General features: G+C 42.9%; 1 protein-coding gene across 1 annotated transcript in view; it reads left to right on the top strand.

The window, feature by feature from the left end:
* CTNNA1 (catenin alpha 1) overlaps positions 1 to 20,877 on the top strand; it is a 122,902-nt gene that overhangs the window by 70,060 nt on the left and 31,965 nt on the right. Inside the window, exons 8-10 of the mRNA XM_074155901.1 lie at positions 1,279 to 1,359; positions 2,174 to 2,326; positions 17,274 to 17,366. Coding sequence (XP_074012002.1) covers positions 1,279 to 1,359; positions 2,174 to 2,326; positions 17,274 to 17,366 — 327 coding nt within the window. The remainder of the gene's footprint in view (positions 1 to 1,278; positions 1,360 to 2,173; positions 2,327 to 17,273; positions 17,367 to 20,877) is intronic.

The raw sequence follows: 20,877 nt of genomic DNA, 5'->3' as shown, positions 1-20,877 counted from the left end.
TAGGTAAAGTGGTGTGACAGCGTCGGAGAGTGCAGGCAGCTGAATGCAGGTTTATGTCTCAGGGCAGGCTTTTAGTTTGCGTGGGTTTCTGATTTTCGGGTGAATCTCCCATTGCCCACCTCAGGGTGCAGGCAGCACCCACTGTCACCAGCGTGGCCGGAGCTGCCACTTGGGACAAAGCCATCGTGCTCAATGCACACTGAACGGGACTTTAAGCATAACTGCATCTCGGTTTTCACGTCCACCACGCGTGGGAACAGCAAACTAACTGCTCAGTAAATAAGTAGCTTTAATTTTCACTTTATTTGGAGACTTCAGCTTTGATTTTTTAGAGTGTGGAGTGAAGAATGGGCCAACGTCGGGTCTGCCCAAGGCTGCAGCGTGGTCAGAACAAGTTCTTGGTTTTAATTTCTGTCACTTTTCAGTTGCCTTTCATGATGAGAATCAAATTACTTGATCAGGGAGGTGACAAATCTTCAATAATTCATTAAACTTAATGACTTTATAACATTCTAATTCCCCCCCTCCCCGATTTTGTTTAATTTTTATTTCTGCTGTAGAGTGGACTCCGTGTTTTAGATTAAAGGCTGCTCATCCAGGTATTTCGAAGCAGGCTGTCACCTGGAGAATTGATAACTGGCGTACCCTCATTTTAGCGCTGCTAAATGGGTTTTCTTCTCAACAGGATAATTATATTGATCGTGGCTTAGAACTTCAGAAATTGGATTGTGGTTGCGTAAAGTGTATTTCAAAACTCTAATATAAGCTATATTATACAGAAAAAAACCTCCCAGCAAACCCAGACCACCACTATTGTTCTAACACTCCCAGTTTGCTACAAATTAGGGTATTTTTGACCCAGTGTCTGCTTAAAAAAAGAGAAGCTGCCGCTGCTGCTTGGCCCCTCACCCTCCCTGTAACAACAGGGCTCACGCGAAACTTGCTGTATCGAACCTCGGCAAAATCCGGCTCTCAGCGGGTGGGCCTGGGTACTTATTTGAAACGTTGGATTTCATCCTTGACAAATGTTTTATAAGGATTTTACCTTTAAAAAATAATTGATTTTTGGCTTTTGACTGACTGCTGGAGAGCAGCCTTCTGTGCTGTGAAGGTGTGTGAGGGAGCGCTGTCGCATCGGAGGCACAGCTCTGTGGGCTTCTAGTGTGCATAATCTATAAAAAATAATAAAAGCAGCTGACAATGTACTTGAAATGAATAATACTGGTTTTCCTTTGAGACCCTGGATACCTATTTACCTCTTTGTCTCTTGTTTTTCAGGCTGGACGCAAAGAAAGAAGTGATGCACTGAACTCTGCAATTGATAAAATGACCAAAAAGACCAGAGACTTGCGCAGACAGGTAATTCATATCTAAAGTTGATACTTGTTGAGACAAATAAGTGCATTTCTGCGTGTTTGCCCTCTTGGAAATGTGTTACCTGTTGATTTGTTTCCTGTGGGCAGTGGGCTTTTGTTGCTTGCATTTAGCGAATTAAAGACTAGAAGCTTCCAGTACTTGTTTTGCAGGAAAATACGGGGTGGAAACGTGATCCCCTGTTAACTGTGTACTAAAGATATTGGGTTCTTAATCATCCTCATGGCAAGAGAGAATTTTTTTTTTAAAAAAAAAAACAACTCCCATTTTATAGATTTTGAACATAATCAGGTACGTTTTATAATTCTGGTGGTATTCATCTCAGCCTATAGATGTACAGGATCTACAGAAGACTGCATTCATGTAAAATCAATCTCATCTGTTTGGTTTTTAAAGTAATGTATTCCCCTTCTCAAGTAAATGCGGGTATGGATCAAGTTTGTTGAAAAAATGTTTTTATTCTAGTAGAAAAATAAGAAAGTTAAATCAGCATGTTGTTTAATCAGCTGAGGGAAAGCGGCAAATTTACTCAGACAAAACCAATATGAACTGCTAAATCAATATTTGTGGCCAAACTGGTGGCTTGCACTTATATAACTAATCCAGTTTTTTAAGGAGATTTAATTTAAATTGAAGCAAAAAGTGTATAGACAAGACTTAGTGCAGGGAAAGCCTTGGTCACACAAAGGAAAAAGGGATCAACGACAAAAGTACTTTAAGCTTTACGTATTAATACAGTAAAAGGAAACAGCAGTGGAACACTATGGAAAAATAACTCGTTCTTTTGTTTTTATCTTAGCTCCGCAAAGCTGTTATGGACCATGTATCCGACTCATTTCTGGAAACAAATGTTCCGCTTTTAGTATTGATTGAAGCTGCCAAGAATGGGAACGAAAAAGAAGTTAAAGAATATGCCCAGGTTTTCCGCGAACATGCCAACAAATTGATTGAGGTAAGACAGTACAAATTAAAATGAAATTATCACTAGTTAAATTAAGGCAAGACGAGGCAAAACACATTTTTCAATTCTGTTGAAACAAATTTTACAGAATTTGTAATAAATTTCCTTTTAAAATTTTAATGAATTTAAATGCAGTTTAATTTCATATTTAAATAATTAAAAACATAAGCTTACCAAAAAGCAGCAGCTCCTGTTACATAGCCCATGTAGTTTCAGATATTACACAGAGTGAGTACATTATGCTGTTACCTTTACTTGATTTGTTACTTGGAGATGGTGATGTGGAATAAGGGAGAGCAAGGCTCTCCTGACATACAATTTGACCCGTTGCTTGAAGCCTGGAGGTTTTTTATTTGCAGTAAAATACCAGTGAATATAAACAGGCTTTTAATGTGAAGACTCTTAGAATGAAAACCTGCTTGTGTGTGCGTAAAGAGCAAACAACAAACAAATGACAAACAACAAACTCGAAATGACAACAAAACCTATCCCTGCCACCTTTTCCTAATAAAAACCCAGAGGCTCTCCAACTGGTGTTACTGGAGACTAAAGCTAATCTGTGGGAAGATCAGCTTAAATGGGCCCAACCTGTCTTAACTAAAATGCATTAAAGGTCATTAGTCTGCAATTAAAGTTAATAGTTTTCCGTCAGGTAGTGCATTTACGAAGAGCAATGTAACTTCCTACCCTGTGTTCATGGATACATCTTGGTAACCTCCTTCTCTTGCCATTGTTTTCGCATAGAATCATAGAATCACGGAATGGTTTGGGTTGGGAGGGACCTTAAAGCCCCCCCAGTCCCGCCCCCTGCCCTGGGCAGGGACATCTTCCACCAGACCAGGTTGCTCAAAGCCCCCTCCAACCTGGCCTTGAACCCCTCCAGGGATGGGGCAGCCACAGCTTCTCTGGGCAACCTGGGCCAGGGTCTCACCACCCTCACAGCAAAGAAGTTCTTCCCCAGATCTCATCTCAATCGCCTCTCTTTCAGTGTCAAACCTTTCCCCCTCGTCCTATGGGTCCTCTCCCTGATCCAGAGTCCCTCCCCAGCTTTCCTGGAGCCCCTTGAGGGACTGGAAGGGGCTCTAAGGTCTCCCCGGCGCCTTCTCTTCTCCAGGCTGAACCCCCCCAACTCTCTCATCCTGTCCTCACAGCAGAGGGGCTCCAGCCCTCTCAGCATCTCTGTGGCCTCCTCTGGCCCCGTTCCAACAGGTCCATGTCCTTCCTGTGCTGAGGACCCCAGAGCTGGACACAGTGCTCCAGGTGGGGTCTCCCTGGAGTGGAGCAGAGGGGCAGAATCCCCTCCCTTGCCATGCTGCTGGGGATGCATGAGAATGTTGTGCCTGTTGCTGCTGAATGGCAAGGAATAAACATCTACAGGTATTGTTGAGGCAACGTGCCACTGGGAATGAACTTCAGAATCTCCTTCTGTGTGCTCCGGGATGCTCTGAGGCATTGGCTGGGTCCTGGGCTCGGCCTCAGCAGCTGCCGGGGAACCACCAGATCCTGGTTAATGTGATATTACTCTCTTAGTACCCCTGTGTTTGATCAGACTCAGAGTCCCCGTGTCTCCTAGGCTCATTGGGGATACTGTCACACCACTTGGCAGATTTAAAATACTCAATACGACTTATCGAACATCAGTAAAAGTAGCTGCTTACTCTTGCTCACTCTATTTTTCTCACTTTTTTAAAGCCTTAGGGGCTCTGAGTGTAGAGACCAACTGCCCCATAGTGTTGGGTGCATCGAGCTCGTCCAGCTCTCCAGAGTTCCTGTCTAAGCAATGAAAATCTTTAATTCTCTGAAGGTATACATTCTTCTCTTTTGGCCTGCCGCTTTCTGATGTAAACGCCATTGTATAGTTTCAAAGTTATTTTATTCTAAATTTTAAGTAGCTAACTAACGTTGTTTGGCCAAACAGCAGGCGGCAGGCGGTGCTGCTGTGCCCTGCCTGGGCAGCAGGATACAGCCCTTCCACGAGCAGTGCTGGGAGCGCTGTGAAGCAGGTTTTGTCTAAAGCCTCCCTTCCTGGTGCAAGCCTAATCCATCTAGAAAATTATTTTTAGGGCTTGTTTACAGGAGAGGTTGACTGGGACAACAATAGCAGTGCCTATCCTGCCGTAGCTCTGCCACCTCTTCAGTGGGTGCGTGGTGTCCTCACATGGAGTTTATCAGCCTAATTATGAAGGAATAATTATGCTGCTCCATCCATGAGCGTCTCTGCCGCCCTTGCCAGGCGAGCCCGTGCTCCCTGCACCTTGGGAATACACCTGGCTCTGGAAGCAGCGGGTGGCTGTCCTCCCTGGCACGGGAGAGCCCTTTGCACTTACCTCACCTTGTCTGCAAAATGCCACGCTGCAAATGAGTTTTACAGACCCTTTGTTCGTTCTGCCAGTCTGTCTCTCGAGAATGGCTGTTCCCCTGAAAGTAAGCATTAAACAATATTTCTGACTGGCATCAAAAGGTTCTGCTAAAATGATATGCTGCTGCAACAGCTTTTTGAAGGCTTGCTTATTGCTTTTGCTGTCTAAAATGTAACTCTAGCTATAGAGTAGCATGATCTAGATGGCTTATAAACCTCTTCCAGGAACGTAGATGGATTAATATATACGTTTAGGTTGGACAGAAGGGGAATAGTCCTCCTGCAGAGCCCTTTGTCAGGAGGGGATAGCAAGCCACTGCGCAGTTGTGCGCGATGTCAAATTTACTGTGAAGGAAGACGGGTCGGGGTGGGTTGTACTTACAATGTCTCTGCCGGAATGGAGAAGGATGTTGGCAAGTTCCCATACGATTCTGCTCTCGAGCAGAAAAGTCGGCTGCAGGTATCTGGAAAAACACTAAACGTTTGTGTAAGAGCAGAAGAGAAGATGTTCCACTTGGGGAGATGAGAAGTGATTGCTTCCACCTGCTTTCAGCAGAAGATAAGTGCTGGGAGTTTATCCTAACTACCCTCGGAAATGCTGCTGATGACTCGAGACATCAAATGTGACAAAACAGCCGCAGTGCAGAATGGGGCTGTGTTGTGTATCATGCCGTGATTGATGGCTCCTGTGTTTGAGATGAAGAAGAGAAGGTGTCCTTTCCTCTCAGGCTAAGCCATGGGAAGAAAAAAACGGAAGAGATTGCTCTGCACCGGGCGACTCGGAAGCTCCCTGTCTGAATTAGTGCGAGGTTTTACACCTTGGGTTTAGTACCCCAGGTCCTGTGACCTGGAGGAGTCAGTGCTGCTCTCCTGGTCAGCCAGCCACTAGAGGGGACCATGAGATAGATATATATATATATATTTTTTTTTTTTTTGGCACTGAACTGTTGCAGGTGTTGGCTAGAGAGGAGCAGTGGCGATGCTGGTTCTGCCCTGGGTTAGTGTGGGGAGTTCTCGCTCCTGCAGTGCAGAGGTGTTTACAGGCCCTCCAAGAAGCTGTAGAGAGAGGCAAGCACATGATTTGGCTAATTTTATTTTGGAATGTTCCCTTCTTGGCAGCAGAGCACTGTCTGCTTTCTGGTTCCTAAAGTCCAGGCAGCCAAATTTGACCAAAAGGTGCCATAACCACAAAAATCTGATTTGCCTGCTGGGTCTGTATGTTCTAGAGAAACCACACCAAAGCCGTGTCTCAGAGGGCTTCCATCTAATTTGTTTCTCATGTAGTGAAATACTAACCCCCTTATCCCGCCTTTTGAAAACTGAGAAACAGTAAAATAGTAAAATGAGACTTGTCTCAGTTGAATAATACGTTTCAAAGATAGCTTTCAAAATTGCTCTCTACTAACAGCCCATTAACTACCTAGCACTCTGCCTGCACTTTGTTAAAGGAGTTTAATTCAGGAATTGAGAAGCCAGTTTAAATGCAGCACACAGGGAGAACAGAAGAGACAGCATTTCGGGAACCAGCGCAAGAGAAAGTTAAATTCAGTTGTGAACTATGAAAATCTTCCCGATTTACTGATTGTAAAGTAGGTAGTTGGATTCCAGTGGTTTTACGATGCTGGATAAAGTAGCCTTGGATCTCCAGTCTGTGACTTGGCTTTTTAGGAGAGGCAGCTTGGCATTGGCGTCCTTAGATTTAACATTCCTCCCTAGAAACTAGGCTGTCCTGCAACTCAGTGCTCATTTTCCAATGATGTCACTTAGCACCACGCTGACTTTTTTGTTCCTCCCACTCTTTGAAGTGTGTTTTTGTGCCAGTTGCTTTTGTACCGCTCCCCGCAGTCCCTGCGGTGGCACTTCTGGCTATTCTCCGATAAGTGAAAAAGCCATAAAGGTTCAAAAGAAATGTTTTGCTACACTATTGAATGCGTTAGAAAAATAAAAATTAGGTTGTCTGTTTGTCACTGGTTTATTCAGTTTGGTTTTAATGGAAAAAGTTTGTCACAATTTAGGTGGCTGAAAGGTACGTGAGGGCAGAGCCTGGGTAAAAGCTTATAATAGCTGTTTGCTTGCTGAAGAATATTTTGGAAGGGGAGAGTTTATATCTTCTTAAAAACAATGAATAATCCTATCTTATAGGAATGAGTCCAGTTCCCCTGTGTCAAATGTTTTTCTCCAATTTTATTTTATAAGTCTCTTCTTGGAGAAACTTTGGTAAGGCCAGGGAGGCAGAAGCTCTCAATGATATTTCATAAGCATCAATGTTTTTCCAATTGCTTTAATTTATCTGAAAAGACTGCTCTGTGCCTTTTTTTAATGCACTGGGTTGTATCCTGCATATGGAGAGATGATTTTCTCATCTTCAGTGAAAACCCAGGAACAGATGCAGACTGCAAATTTATTTGCTTGGAAAGAATCACATTTGGGCACTTAGAGCTCCATAAGCTGTCTGTAGCCTCTTGCGCTGACATTCTCCCCGGCTGTTGCCCTGCCTGTCTCACCCTCATGTCCTGGAGTAATTCTTCAGACTTCAGTTTAAAAATAGCCCTCTCCAGCAGCCCAAAGCCTTGCACGCTTGCAATAATTTTATTGCAATTTATCCTAATACTTGCAGCCTATATATTCTTCAGAGAGCTGAACAGCTGCAGGTTTTTCACATGTGAAAACCTTTTTTTTAAAAAAACCCAAACATCTGAAGTGTAATCTGAGTAAAACAGCCTGGGTGTAAAGTAATGGCTGGCTTTTGGACTTCAGACACAGCAAAGGTTTGGAAAAACTGAGGCTTACCTGCCCTCTGGTCATGAACCAGAACTTACCTGGGCGTAGCTGGTTGTCTTTGTGATAAAGGTGTGCACTTAGTGTTTGGGCATCTTAGACATTTATTAAAAACGAAGCATGGAATCGACGTATCCAGCCGATCTAGAAATAAATCTGATCTCACAAGATCATCCCTTGTGTCTATCAGTCAGCTGATTTCCAAAGTTTACATGAAGTTTATCAAACTAGCATCTTTGGAGGTGGGGGTGGGCTGGCTTTGCTCATTCTTTAAATATTCTTTTTTTCTTTGCCACCAAAGGGATCTGTCAGAACTGAAAGACAGAGCTGATGTATCTCGGGTGAAAAGTGCGCAGTCAAGCAGAGAACTTGACACCCAAATAAAATATTGACTTGGAATGTTTTTCTGAATCTTTGGTGGGTATATTAATCTCTCAAAAATGGGCATTTTCCAGGCTGAGATCATTATCAGTCAGTGTGGTATAGAATCATGGACAGGGACACCTCCACTAGAGCAGGTTGCTCAAAGCCCCATCCAGCCTGGCCTTGAACACTTCCAGGGATGGGGCATCCACAACTTCCCTGGGCAACCTGTTCCAGTGCCTCACCACCCTCACAGGAAAGAATTTCCTCCTAACATCTAATCTAAATCTCCCCTCTTCCAATTTAAAACCATTACCCCTTGTCCTGTCACTACATTTCCTGACAAAGAGTCCCTCTCCGGCTCTCCTGTAGGCTCCCTTCAGATATTGGAAGGCTGCTATGAGGTCTCCCTGGAGCCTTCTCTTCTCCAGGCTGAACAACCCCAGCTCTCTCAGCCTGTCTTCATAGGGGAGGTGCTCCATCCCTCTGGTCATCTTCGTGGCCCTCCTCTGGACCCGTTCCAACAGGTCCATATCCTTCCTGTGTTGAGGACTCCAAAGCTGGACACAGTATTCCAGGTGGGGTCTCACGAGCGCAGAGTAGAGGGGTAGAGTCACCTCCTGTGACCTGCTGGCCACACTTCTCTTGATGCAGCCCAGGATGCGGTTGGCTTTCTGGGCTGCCAGTGCACATTGCCGGCTCATGTTGAGCTTATCTCAGCACCTGTTTACCTAATTTTCAGGGGTAGGGAGGGGGAATCTGCAAACTCAAGTTTGTCTTTGACTTGCTTTTCTTTTGAAGGTAAATGTGTATTACGAGAGAAATGGCCTTGCGCTATGGTCTGGAGAAGAGAGGCAGAGTTAGTCCAACTCAGGACTAATTTCCCATTTTAAGATGGAGAGCAAAATGTCTCTTCCAAAGAGCAAGCACGTTTTCTGTAATTTGTCTATGGATAACCTTGGCAGCAATTTAAAACAAATGTCTTCAGTAAATGACCAGTAGAACTCTAATGTGCCCTCTAAAGTGTGACACTTCAAGAACCAATGCACTTTCCTTGTAAGTTCATTTTATTAGTCAACTAATTCATAAATAAATTAAATTCTACCCGTAGAACATGATTTCCTTACATTTATAATCAGTAAAGTGGGAAAGCCTCAGCAGAAGAAAAAGTTCTTCCATTTTCCAGCAAACTGGATATACAAATTTAATACATCATACATAAGTAAAGGCAAGTGACCTTTTAATAGGATAACTTTTGTTCTTGTAAGGTTTTTTTTGAGGCCAATCTTCTAATGCTACACCAAATTATGTATGAAAGGCTCTGTAGAATGCTGGTAGGGATGAAAAATCATGTCGGGAGAGACTTCAGGGTAATCTTTCTGTCCAGATTTCATTGTGAGTATAGCTGGGAGAAGCACGGTAACCAGTAACCCCACAGTGGCACTGGTGGGAGGGGTGGAGAGATTGGAGATGAATTTGAACCCTCCCATATCTGGGCAGCAATCGGGGTGTTTGGAGATGTTCTTGTGTTTGAAAATCCTCCCGGTTACCAGCTGCTGTGTGGATGGCTTTTCTGCCATCCCTTGTCCATGGGGCAGTCCGTACGTTGGATGATTGTGTGGGGCTTGGGCTTCAAACGCTTGGGCCAAGGGAAGGGTGTGGAAGTTGGAGCTGAATGAGGTTGGCATTCGGAAAACTGTATTAATGTCCTTTTACCCCACTAGAACCAGCCCTGTATTTACTCTGTTCCTTTCTCCTTTGGAAACATAAGTGTTCGAGGAAGGGGAACTCTGTAAAAGAGCTCAGGAAATACAAGCACAGTTGAGTGTAGGTGCTGTTGACACGATGTCTTCAGAGGCAGGTAAAAAGCAAGAGAGTCCTGGCCTATTTTATTTTCCCGATATTTGAGTCTTAATTCCAACAGCATTTTAAAGTAGCTTTTTGGGTACAGCTTTTGTAGATACAGCACAAATGTTTTAATTCTTGATACATAACTAAAAGCCTCAATGCACATCTGGATTTTCATCATCTTAGTCATTAGCAATATTGGAATATTAGTCATGTCGTGTCATCCAGGAGTTGCCTGAAGTCTGTGTAGAGCTCATTCCTCTTACTCTTTTGTTGCCTTCTTCAAGAGCATAATGTACTTATAATTACCATTAAACTTCCTCTGAACAGTTGTCTGAATTGCCAAAAACCGGTTTAAACAGCTAATAATAGGCAGCAAGTTGGAAGCCTTCAGTAAGACCATAACGCAGCTCGCTCTGAGTGATAAGCAAAGTGAGATAGGGAAGAACTGTGATTTCCACTTTGATAAACATAGAGGCTTTTTTGGATAAAGATAGTTATTCGGGTACTATCCAAATATCCCTACTAGATTATTTTATAGGAAAACATTTGTGTCGCTAAGAAGCATCGAAGATGAGGATTCGCTTTGAAAGTTTTAGCTGAAGATCAGATCTCCTTTCCATACCGGCGGTGTGATTTCTGTCATGGTAGCTCACATCGACTTGTGTAACTAATGTGTTTCGTGCTTATAACAACATTTTATCGCTTTCGCTTGTTTGTCTGAGGAAGGAATAGTTCCCGTGCCAATAGTTACATCTGCTGCTACAGCTGCATCTCCGAGGGGCACGGTGCCCACGTAGCACACTGCTGTTCCTTCACCAGCTCGGCGGGAAGGCTAAGCTACCAGTCTGGGAATGAAGGCATTCCCCTGCTCCAGCCGCTTAAATATGTGCATATGTTTTATGCTATAGATGTATTAGTGCCCTTCGAACTCCTCTCCCCCTTCTTTGATTGAAAAACCTGCTGGTGAGAGAGAGAGAAGTGCTCTCCCGCCCGCACTTGCTCAGCGAATGGAGCCCAGTTTGGTTTGTCACGATGCACAGACCCTGGATTTGCCCAGCTGCGTGAAAAATTCCCCTTCTTCAGGAAACCTTGACAGCACGTGGGGTTGTACTGTGTTGGAGAAGGACATTTCCTTGAACAGAGCCTTTGCGGGACAGCCCTGCCTGGAATGGCAGCAGGTAGCTGGAGACAGCTCGTTTAGGTTGAGAGCCAAAGGCAAAGCTGTCTTAAACTTGGTTTTTAGACACACAGGCACTACTTGAAAGGTGCAAGTTTTGAGATTTGATCCCAAAAGAAGGGTGGTTACCCATGGAAATATTAAGCAATTGCCTCAGTATTACAGCGGGCAGAAAATACACAATATTTTGTCTCTGATATCCTTCCTCTTTCAGTCAATTGCCAGCCTGTTGAAATAAAAAACCCCAAATCCCCGTTTCTCCTTGTCTAAAACTTTTGAAACAAAAATGAAAACATTTTGCTTGCCAGTTTTGTTCCATCTAGCTGAAATGTTCCCTCCGTGTGTTTATAATCAGACTTGAAATTAAAATTGCTCTCATCTTCTGCGTGAGGTTGCAGAGCTCTGGAAATAGCAGTTATCTCAATTTTAGTCCATCCTTCCCCCTCAGTGCTTTACATCTGGAGTTTTTCTGTGTGCGGCTTGTTTTATTTAAAGACTTTTACTATTTTAAGTTAATACATTGGGATTCTGTTGCCCACAACAATCTCTTGCAGGGTACCTTCAGTGGAGCTGCAGCCACTTGCAACTACTTAAGTCATATAAAATCACCGAGCAGTTGACAGCACGACTCCCGGTGACTTGCTCCAGAGTCCCTGTGGATTTGATCCGAAGTCTTCCTGCCATCCCCATTAAAGTGACACTGTTTTGCGTAATTCCTAATGCCTCTGCCGAACGAGTGAGTTGATAGGATTATAGCTATAATGCACATTTCTCCCTCGTGCAGTACCTGTTAGGGCTGGACATTAAAATGCTCCCATTTGTCTTGAATATTGAGTGTAGTGTAGGAGTGAATTAATAAATGTATGGACTTATTGAATAATAAACGTCTTCTTTTAAGAGGGATGGAAATTACATAATTGACACATCCCTTCTGAGAGTCCTCAGTTGCTACTTAGTTTTGCCAGAACAGTCGTTTCTGCAGATAAATTGATTTCATGGGCTTTGACCATCATGAAGCGAATCTGGACTGTTTTCTTAATATGGGGGAGGAAGAAATGAGATGTGCTGTATTTGAATTTTGTGAGAATCTCAGATACGCTTCTCTTTAGCAGGTCCTCAAGGAAAATGTTGAATGGCTGCCTCTCCATGCTGGGTTTTTTTTGGCCTTTGAAACGGGTGATTTTAAGCTGCTAAGTGGGAATTTGCATTCCCAGAGAAACTGTAAAACCAAAAGCACAAAATAGATCAAGAAGCTGAGGTTTTGAAGTTTAATCGGAAATTAAAATGCCAGGAACACCTTTGAAAAGCTTTGTTTCCCTGTTGTTGAGATTCCAAAAGTATCTGTTATAAATGGACATGTTTTTTTTTCATTTTTGCGTAAGGGTTTGTGAACGTCAGTTACGAGAGGACACTGGTTAATGTTAAACTGAAAAGTTTAAGTTTTCCAATTGGAAGACTGTCTGAAAACTCTTACTTCTGCAAAGCTATTTTTACAACTGCAGTTTCAAAGGAGAATAGTCAAGACTCTTAGAATTCAATTAGTGTATGTTTGTCTCCTGCATAACGATATATAATCCCTATTTAGAACAATGCCGTGTGGCAGCTCTGACAATTGTAAATTATGCAAGAATAAACCCATTACAGAGCCTTCTTTGCGTTATAGCACTGCAGGATGATTGCATCCAGCACCCATTGAGGGGAGCTTTGCCTTCCTGAGTCCCTGAAAGAGCTGTCCTAAAACATGACCTTTAAAACAAGAGGAGAAACTTGGTATTGCTTCTCTGAAGTCAGTCCAGGTGCACGAAGCAACGACTTTAATCCAAAATTTCCGTGGCAGCCTTTGAAATCCTTGGAAAAAAGCAGATGCAGTAAGTTAAAAATTATGGCTCCTTTTTTCCTCTTGCATTTTTTTGTCTTACTGAACGAGCAATTTGTCAGTCCTCTAATAAACAGTTCCGTGTAAAGTAACCCCTCTACCTAAGCTGGGATGGCAGTGCAAAGAGGAAGTTTCACAAGTACAAAGCTGGAGCAGGGTTTCTCGATTATTTCCAACGGTATAATTTAAGAAGCTTGACCCCAAGCTCATGTAGTTGAGGCTGCTGTAGTCTTTGAAATGCCGGATGACACAGCTCCTTAGTCATTATCTGAACAAATTTCAAGTTACAAAAAAAAAAAAAAAAACCACCAAAAATGTATTTCAGGTGACAAAGGTAAAAGCTGCCTATTGTCAGAGAAGGCAGTTGTCTACAGCGGCTGCCAACACAAACACAGCCTGACAAATTGTCACTAATGGAGGAAAGAACTGCTTTAGAAATGTCAAAGATTTTTTCCTGATTTAAAATTAGTAAATTCTGAAGAATCAAAATAACTAGAATTTGAGTTGGAATCACTCTGTGACAGATGGTACAGTTTGTTGTTTTTTTTTTTTAATATTGGAATTATACCTTCCTGCTAATAATGTATTCCCGATTGACCTTGAGCGGTGCCCACCTCTAGAAGGAACCAGGAGATACCTCCTCCAAAGGCATCATCTCATCTCTCAGTATTCTGATGCCATCATTAATACCCATCAGATTTGAGTTGGAAAAACTGACCAGTGCATGAACCCGACTGTCCAGACAAGTTGGTCCAGCTTTGAGTCTTACTTGGCACCGGTTCATTAGCTCAAATTGTAGAAATTATTATGCCTTTGCCCTTCTCATTAATGCTCCGGGCATTTGTCATGGGAGGTAAAATTAAGCTCAAACATCAGCAGCTGCTTTGGGTCCATCCTGCCTTTTGGGATAAGGAAGCAGCTCTGGGAGATGGCTCTTTGCTCCATGAACTGAGAGATCCTTGATAGCGCATCCAAAAAATGCTTTTAAAATTGGTCTGTGAGTGCTGCACAAGGTCTATGAACCCCATCAGCCTTGCTTCTCTCTGTCTCCATCCCCTCTGTATTTTTAACTTTTTTCAAGAGATTGTTCGTTATGGCTGATTACATTATTTGCAACTTTTTTGTCTCCTTTGCTGCCTGTGCCAGTAGTGCTTATGTAAAGGGGCTTGATGATGTTGAATGGTAAGAATGAACAAATGCAGCAGGAGTTCAATTGCTATTTTGCTCTCAAGCACAAGTGTTCTTTCTAAATCAAGTCTGACCACTTACTATGTCAGTCAGCCGCCTTGTTGGAGACACACACACAGAAACTATTTCATTTACATTGAAGGGGAATTTTTGTTTGCTTGAGGTGCTTCATTTTATTTGAAAGATTTAGAATTGTACAAGATTTCCAAGTGCTCTGCGTGCTCTAAATCGAATTTGGTGGTAGTAGATCTTTATCTCGGCTGCAAAATCCTCTGTATTACGTGTACCTGTTAAATAACTGGCCAGTGGTACCCCATCCTCTCTGAAGATGGGGAGTTTGAAGTTTTTTTGTCAGATATCACGTGAGAGTTATTGATGATGGCTGCTTTCAGACACTTTTAAAATTAAAGTTCTTAATCATACAAGCATCCACCTCTGCTGGCACATGCAATCTTAGAATTCATGCTATAGAGCACCTGGTAATTAATGACAATTTAAAATACCTCATTGCAGTGTCATTTACAATGTGATTAATCTATTTGATAGAGCTCTTCTTAAATTTCCGATTTTAAGAGGTTATGACTGGTTTCCAATAGTGCTTCCCAGGGGTGCAGTAAATTCTGGATTGCTCTGGATTTAGGGCTGTGTCCTGCAGCTCCCAAGTCGTCTCTGCTGCTGCCACATCCCTGCTCGGCTCCGATGGTCACCAAATAGTTTGCTGGGAAGTTTGTGTGCTAATCTGGCAGCGACGCTAATCCGCCGCGGCGAGTAGCTTGCTTTTGGATGAGGAGGCTGAAGTGAAGTGTTGAGATTTGGAGCCGCCATGGTAGGATGGGATGTGGCAGCCAACAGTTGGATTGTCCTGAGCTGCCAAAGCCCCTCAGTCAGGGAAGCACACACGCTCCTTTCACAGAGGTTGGCAGGCCCAGCCGGGCAATTTCTAAAGAAGAATTGCCATCAGTGAGGTATTCAGAAGAAAAATGACTGTTCAAAAATGACTGTGCAAAAAAGCAAAATTTCATCGTCCCGTGGCGGGGACGCTCAATTATCAACTTCTTTGCCTCTCTGTATTCAGACAGAGCGGGGTTTCTCTGTGCTTGATTCATCACACTTGGCTTGAGAGAGAGCACAACATCTCCAGATATCGGAGAGGCTGATTTTGTAGTGCTTCAATGTCGCTTTTATTCAGCCCCTACTCAATAGAGCTTTGTGTTCTTCTCGCTCCTAGAGATTGTAACTGCTGCTGCGGAGGCAGGAACGACGTGAAAATATGGACCATAAAAAATATTGGCAAACTGGTGTTTCTCAAAAATATGACCTGTGCTTAAAACAACAGCAAAATCTTTATTTGACTTTTAAATCATGGCATCTTATTGTCTTTTGATATTCTTTTTTTGGGCCTCTAAACAAAAGCATAAAATACTACAGCTCGCTGTGAACTAGAGATTTAAGACATGGCAAATTCTACAGGAAAAAAAACCAACCCTATGTTCAAACTAAAATCCCTTTTTGCCGGGGCGTTATGGAGAGTACAGCTGTGGGGTGGTATTGCCATGCCGAAGAGGAGCTGTGCTGGAGGCTGCAGCAAACGTGGCAAGAGAAAGGAGGAGGAAAGAGCCTGGAAAAACTGGGTGCAAGCTGCACCACCTCACAACGAGACGAAGACCAACTGCAACTCCATCTCTTAACTCGTAGAAGTTAACGAGACTAGTGGAAAACAAAATTGAAATGTAAGACACTAATATTCCTGAAAGCTGGCAGAGTTTTCCATGTCTTGTTGATGCTGCATAGTCTTTCTCTCAACTGCAGCTTGTTTTCATCCAAATATATGCCGTTGCATCTGTTTTCTTGGTCGTTCGGTGTTGGAAACAGACCTCTCTTCTTGACAGCGCAGGGTTTTGTGTCCTCTGTGACTTGATCTGGAGCCGGAGGGAGGAAGAGGCTGCGCTCTTTGCAGCAGGAACTTGCTTTTCGGTCCCAAAGTTAATAATGGGGTTGATGAAAAACGCCATTCAACGTACTGGCGTGTGGTTGACGGTTTGTGGGACAGTAATGTATTCTGTGTGGGAACATCTGTCATCAGGGAAGGGCTTGGGGAGGGGGAAAAGCACATGCTATAGCTGCAGATACCACTTCAAAACGACTCGTATACCAATGCACGAGATAGATTAATTAAAGGGAGAATGGAATTTCCCCAGCTTACGGAGAAAAGAGTACAGAGCAATCTGGTTCCCTGGTGTTACTGAGCATCTACTGGCTTGTGATGGTGCTTTTAGAGCGCATTTACTGGGGGGTTTGGCAGGTTGCTCTGTCTCCAAAAGGACAGTACTTGGTGTTCATCTCGGTTCACTTCGTGCTATTTTTACAGCTTTCTGTGTTCAAATGGCTCAGAATAACATGCTTGTCATTCACCTGTCAACCAAGAAATGTAACTTACTTCAGACTTCCTTCCCCTGAGAGTAGCTCTGATATGAGGAATATCTTCAATTACCCAAAAATTCTGTGCTGTCCCCTTCCTGCGTGCTCTTGAAAGGCAGGTGTTTCCGAAAGGTCCTCTGTTTCGAGATGACCTAGTTAAGGATGCTGCTCTGCGGCAGGTCCGGGTTTTGGAGTAAGATTTTAGCATCATGAGACGCTATTCAGATTTTGGAGAACTGTGGCTGGATCTTGAAGATCACCTATACCAGCAAGTGGTTTTATTCAATGAATTGGGGCAGGAGCGGAGTGCTGGAGGAACATCTTTCTCTAGATAGATGTACGTCGAGTAGTTTAAGCCAATACCTGTATCCTGTCGCTGAAGGTGCGCTCTCTGCAACACCAGAAAAACACCTCGAGCTTCGCAACACCACCACACTGCTTGCGGAGGTGAATGGCTCGGTGGGCCTCCCAGCTCTTTTCTGTTGACACACAGTAGGATATAAATGTTTCAAGAAAAAGGGAGCATCCCTACGCTTATGGACATCAGAAGACTTTATCCTCAGGTGCATGGGAGCCGGGTTGGTTTTTTTAATTGTATGATTGCTGCTGTCTCACTCGAATGGGAATGGGCTTTTAGCTGTAACTTCAAGTGCTGCCAGTGATGCTCTTGCACGTTTTACTGGAGAGAGCTTAACCCAATTGGTGGTAACAGCCATCTGTCTGTCTTGTTTGAATAACTATGGTTTTATGGTCTGATGTGTTACGATTTTATGGCTAGAGATGAACAGATGTCATTAGTGGTTTCAAAATTGAAGGAATGCGGATGCTTTGTATTTCATGGTGGTCGCTGTTGGGGGCAGGTAAAAAGTTTCCTCCGAAATAAAACCAAATTCTAACAGTTGTGTTTTTTCTCCCACCTCTGACACAGGTTGCCAACTTGGCCTGTTCCATCTCGAACAATGAAGAAGGTGTGAAATTGGTCCGCATGTCAGCCAGCCAGCTGGAAGCCCTCTGTCCCCAGGTAATGAGAAGTGTAAGAACGTGAGACATACCCAACCAGTTGGGCAACTGGTCCTGCTTAGCATATGTTCTGGCCTCTTGCTGTCTGTCTGCGGACTTGCTGCAGAACTTGGCTTTTTCCTTAATCTATGGAGAGAATGAAAAGCAGAGTAGCCATCAAGACTTAGGAACTTTAAAATCCATCACAAAATAATGAGTGATATTAATTACTAAGGGTCTTTTTCACGTAGTACCATTTGACCAGGGTATTCTAGTAACCTGTGAGACAATAAACTGGTGAAGCCTCAGTGGTTTACTGTGCATGTTGGTGTTGCGGGAACACGTCCTGTGGAGATGCTGCCACTGCTCCCGTGCATGCTGTAAGATGAATTACAGATATATTATTTTTTGCCTGAGTGGAATATAAATATGCCAAAACCATCTCCTTGATAGAGTAGGATCAGAGGAGGCTGACTATGCATGAAGAGTTTGAACCTGGCTGAGACTACCTTTTAATTAATAACTTTTTGATGAAAACAAGGAAATTAAGTTTATATAAGCACTAGACTATCTTCCATTTTGACAGCCCTGATGTTTTAAATGTCAACAACTAGATACTTGGATGAACCCCTGAAGACTGCACTGTCAATTCTTGTAATTTACGTTTATTTTTAAAGCAACAGGAAATTCAGCTCTAAAGTATAAAAGTAAGCTGTTGTTGGTAATGAGGAGCTAAGGGAAAATACATGCTCAAAAAGTTGTTCAAATGGTATTTTAGGAAAATAAGGTGTATTGTCTCAGGATTATTTGAAATTTCTTCAGATTTTCCCATATGATCAGTCCTTTTAAAACCAGTTGAAAGGAAGAGAGAGATGTACGCTTATACCCACCTCAGCAGGAGGGGAATTTTGAGGGAAGAGGTGAAGATAGTGTGAAGAGCGGGACTATTTTACCTTTTTTATTACTTTTAAGTGACACTGCTATTAAGGGGGTGAAGGTAGGCGCCTGAACATTAAACATTATGGCCTTTTGCCATCCTGGGGTGGGCTTCTGTGGTTCCCAGCCTCAGCTCAGCCCCGGGGCCGGTGCCCCAGCTGCCTTGGCTGTGCAGCTCTGCCTCCCGCATCTGGGCCAAGCGGTGTGTGTGGCTTCTTAAAACCAAAGGTCAATTTTTACAGTTGGAACCAAGCATGTGGAAGAAAAAGCTTTTAAAAATAACATTTTATTTGGTATAAGTGCTTGCTCTTTTCTGAAGTAGCCGACTAGGCTGGATGTATATTTTTTTGTTGTTATCTCCAAGAATATGGGTGTCTAATACACGTTGTTCCAAACAAATAGTGAAGGTTTTGAAAATAATCATTTTAAGAAAGTTAGGTTTGCTTTGAATCTAAATGTTTCTGGTAGTAGTCCAAGTCTGTGGGGGTGTTTTTCCCCTTTCCCATTGCTGAAATTGTGTGTATTTCAAACTCTTCTATCTTTGTTTTTCCAACAACTGTCTATTTGAATAAATCTACTCCTTTATAAAATAGACACCATAGTAGTCAACACAAAAAATTAACAAATTATAGTCAATAGTCACCAAACTGTAGTGATGCCTACCGAAGGGCAGTTGTTAACCTTTAACTTGAGGGATTATGGATAATACATTTAAACACATGTTGGAAGCTTTGATTATCTATAAACGGATGAGGGCTATAAGTGATGGATTTTTGGCTTTGCAAAGGTCACGTATCTGAACTTCCAAGTTCCGATGCTCCATGGCATGCTCTTGCCTTGATTTCAGGGTTGTCACCAAGAGATTAGTAAATGACACTTGAGATGTTCATAGCGCTTGAAAGAGAGCTTTTATATTACATTACATGTTCTCTGGTTGATTCTTTAATGCTCTGAGAGTGTTTAAACATGTTGTGAATCCCGAGAGGTAATTGGGGCACCTGTCTAAACTGTGTTACGGATGGCATCTGTGTTTTTTCCTAACAATACAGGAGTTTGTCTTATGCCAGTCTAAGTAATGCAGCACACTGCCATCCTCCTCAGCTGCTTACTGAACGCTCCCCAAACTTTGACTATCCTGAATAATCTCTAGGTAAAAAGAACAGCACAGTGGGGTTTTGTTTCCTTTTTTAGACAATTATCTGTTTACTGAGCAGTTTATTCCTGATGAGAATCCTTGAATCCTTTTAGGTGGCTGCGCTGAACAAACGTGTGAGTTAGGCATAAAATACAGATTTAATCCAGCATTATCTGCCTTGTTCTTTTTTTTGCTTAGATGGTATTTTTCCAGGAAGATGCTGGATTTGGAATGAGTTAAGTCAATCAGTAATTACAATAGCCCCTGAAACTCAAGTGAATATATCAATATCACACAGCAATATGATGTATGAAATTTAATTCAAGGTATTGCGGTGGTTGAAAGGATGAAACTGAAATTTAATGCACTTGAGGAAGTCCCCAGGTAACCTCGTAAATAGCTTAGCTGAGTAGTGGCCATTCTGGGAGTAGGGAACTCCTGGTTAAAGAATGATTTCTGCAGAAATCAATCTGTAGAGTTAATTATAAAAGCTGTATCTCAAATAGAGCAGTTATTCGATCCGTTGCCATAACTAGCCTTTTTGAGCTGGCAGTGGGAGTAAGGAACAGGCAACACTTCAAACTGGTTAGGGAAAGCTGGGAAGTCGTGTCAGTACGGACAAGAAATCATTCATTGCCAGTGTCACCTACAGGTTCAGATGTTCTCAGGTTTGAAATTTAATTGTTTGAGGAAAAAGAAGATGCACAAAAATTTTCATTTGAAAAGTCTCTACGAAAGCAAGCAGCTAAATTTGTTTAGTGGGGCTCTGTGACTGAAAATCAGCTCAGCCTCAAGGGTAACGTCATCCCTCCTGGATGTGAGTCCCCAGCCAATTAACGCAGAAATTAATGCAAAGTCGAAGACTTAATGGGATATTTAGAGCTCCCTTTTCAGCAGGAGGAACCTTAGGAAGAGCTGTGCATGCTCCGGAGCAGCCAGCTGGGTCACTTGGGCCAGCCTGGGCTTACAGGGGAGAAATAAAGGCAGTGTTAGGTGGTCACTGGTGGTTTTCTTCTTGAAGCCTTGACTTACAAGGCTGCCTGAATTTTTATTTTTGCGGACATGCATTGCTGGAAGTCTGTATATCGAAGTGAAACAACTTTGTCCAGCATCTGCAGTCCTGCACTTCATGCCTTGCTGGGTGGTGGGGGAGACAGGCCCGTCTATAGTGGGTTAAGACGAAGGAATAAAAGTCCTCCATCACGACAGTTAAATGTTTTTTTTTTTTAAAAGAAAAATGCTTAAGATGTCTTTCATAATGGGAATGGAAAAGTACTACTGTGAAATGCTTGGAATGGTTGCCTGTGCTCCCATTTGCCTAGCAGAGTGCTGGGGGAAGTTTTCTTTGCCTTCTTGCTAAACACAGAGCTTGCCAACGGTAAATTAGTGAAAGATTTTGTTTATCTCGACTTGAAAACCTGGATCCTTGCTCGTAACTCTGGCTTCTGAGTTCTGTTTCCAA

Source organism: Numenius arquata, chromosome 11 (genome assembly GCF_964106895.1).
Source record: "Numenius arquata chromosome 11, bNumArq3.hap1.1, whole genome shotgun sequence".
In the NCBI taxonomy this organism is placed as follows: domain Eukaryota; kingdom Metazoa; phylum Chordata; class Aves; order Charadriiformes; family Scolopacidae; genus Numenius; species Numenius arquata.
This window is presented reverse-complemented; position numbering and strand designations above follow the sequence as displayed.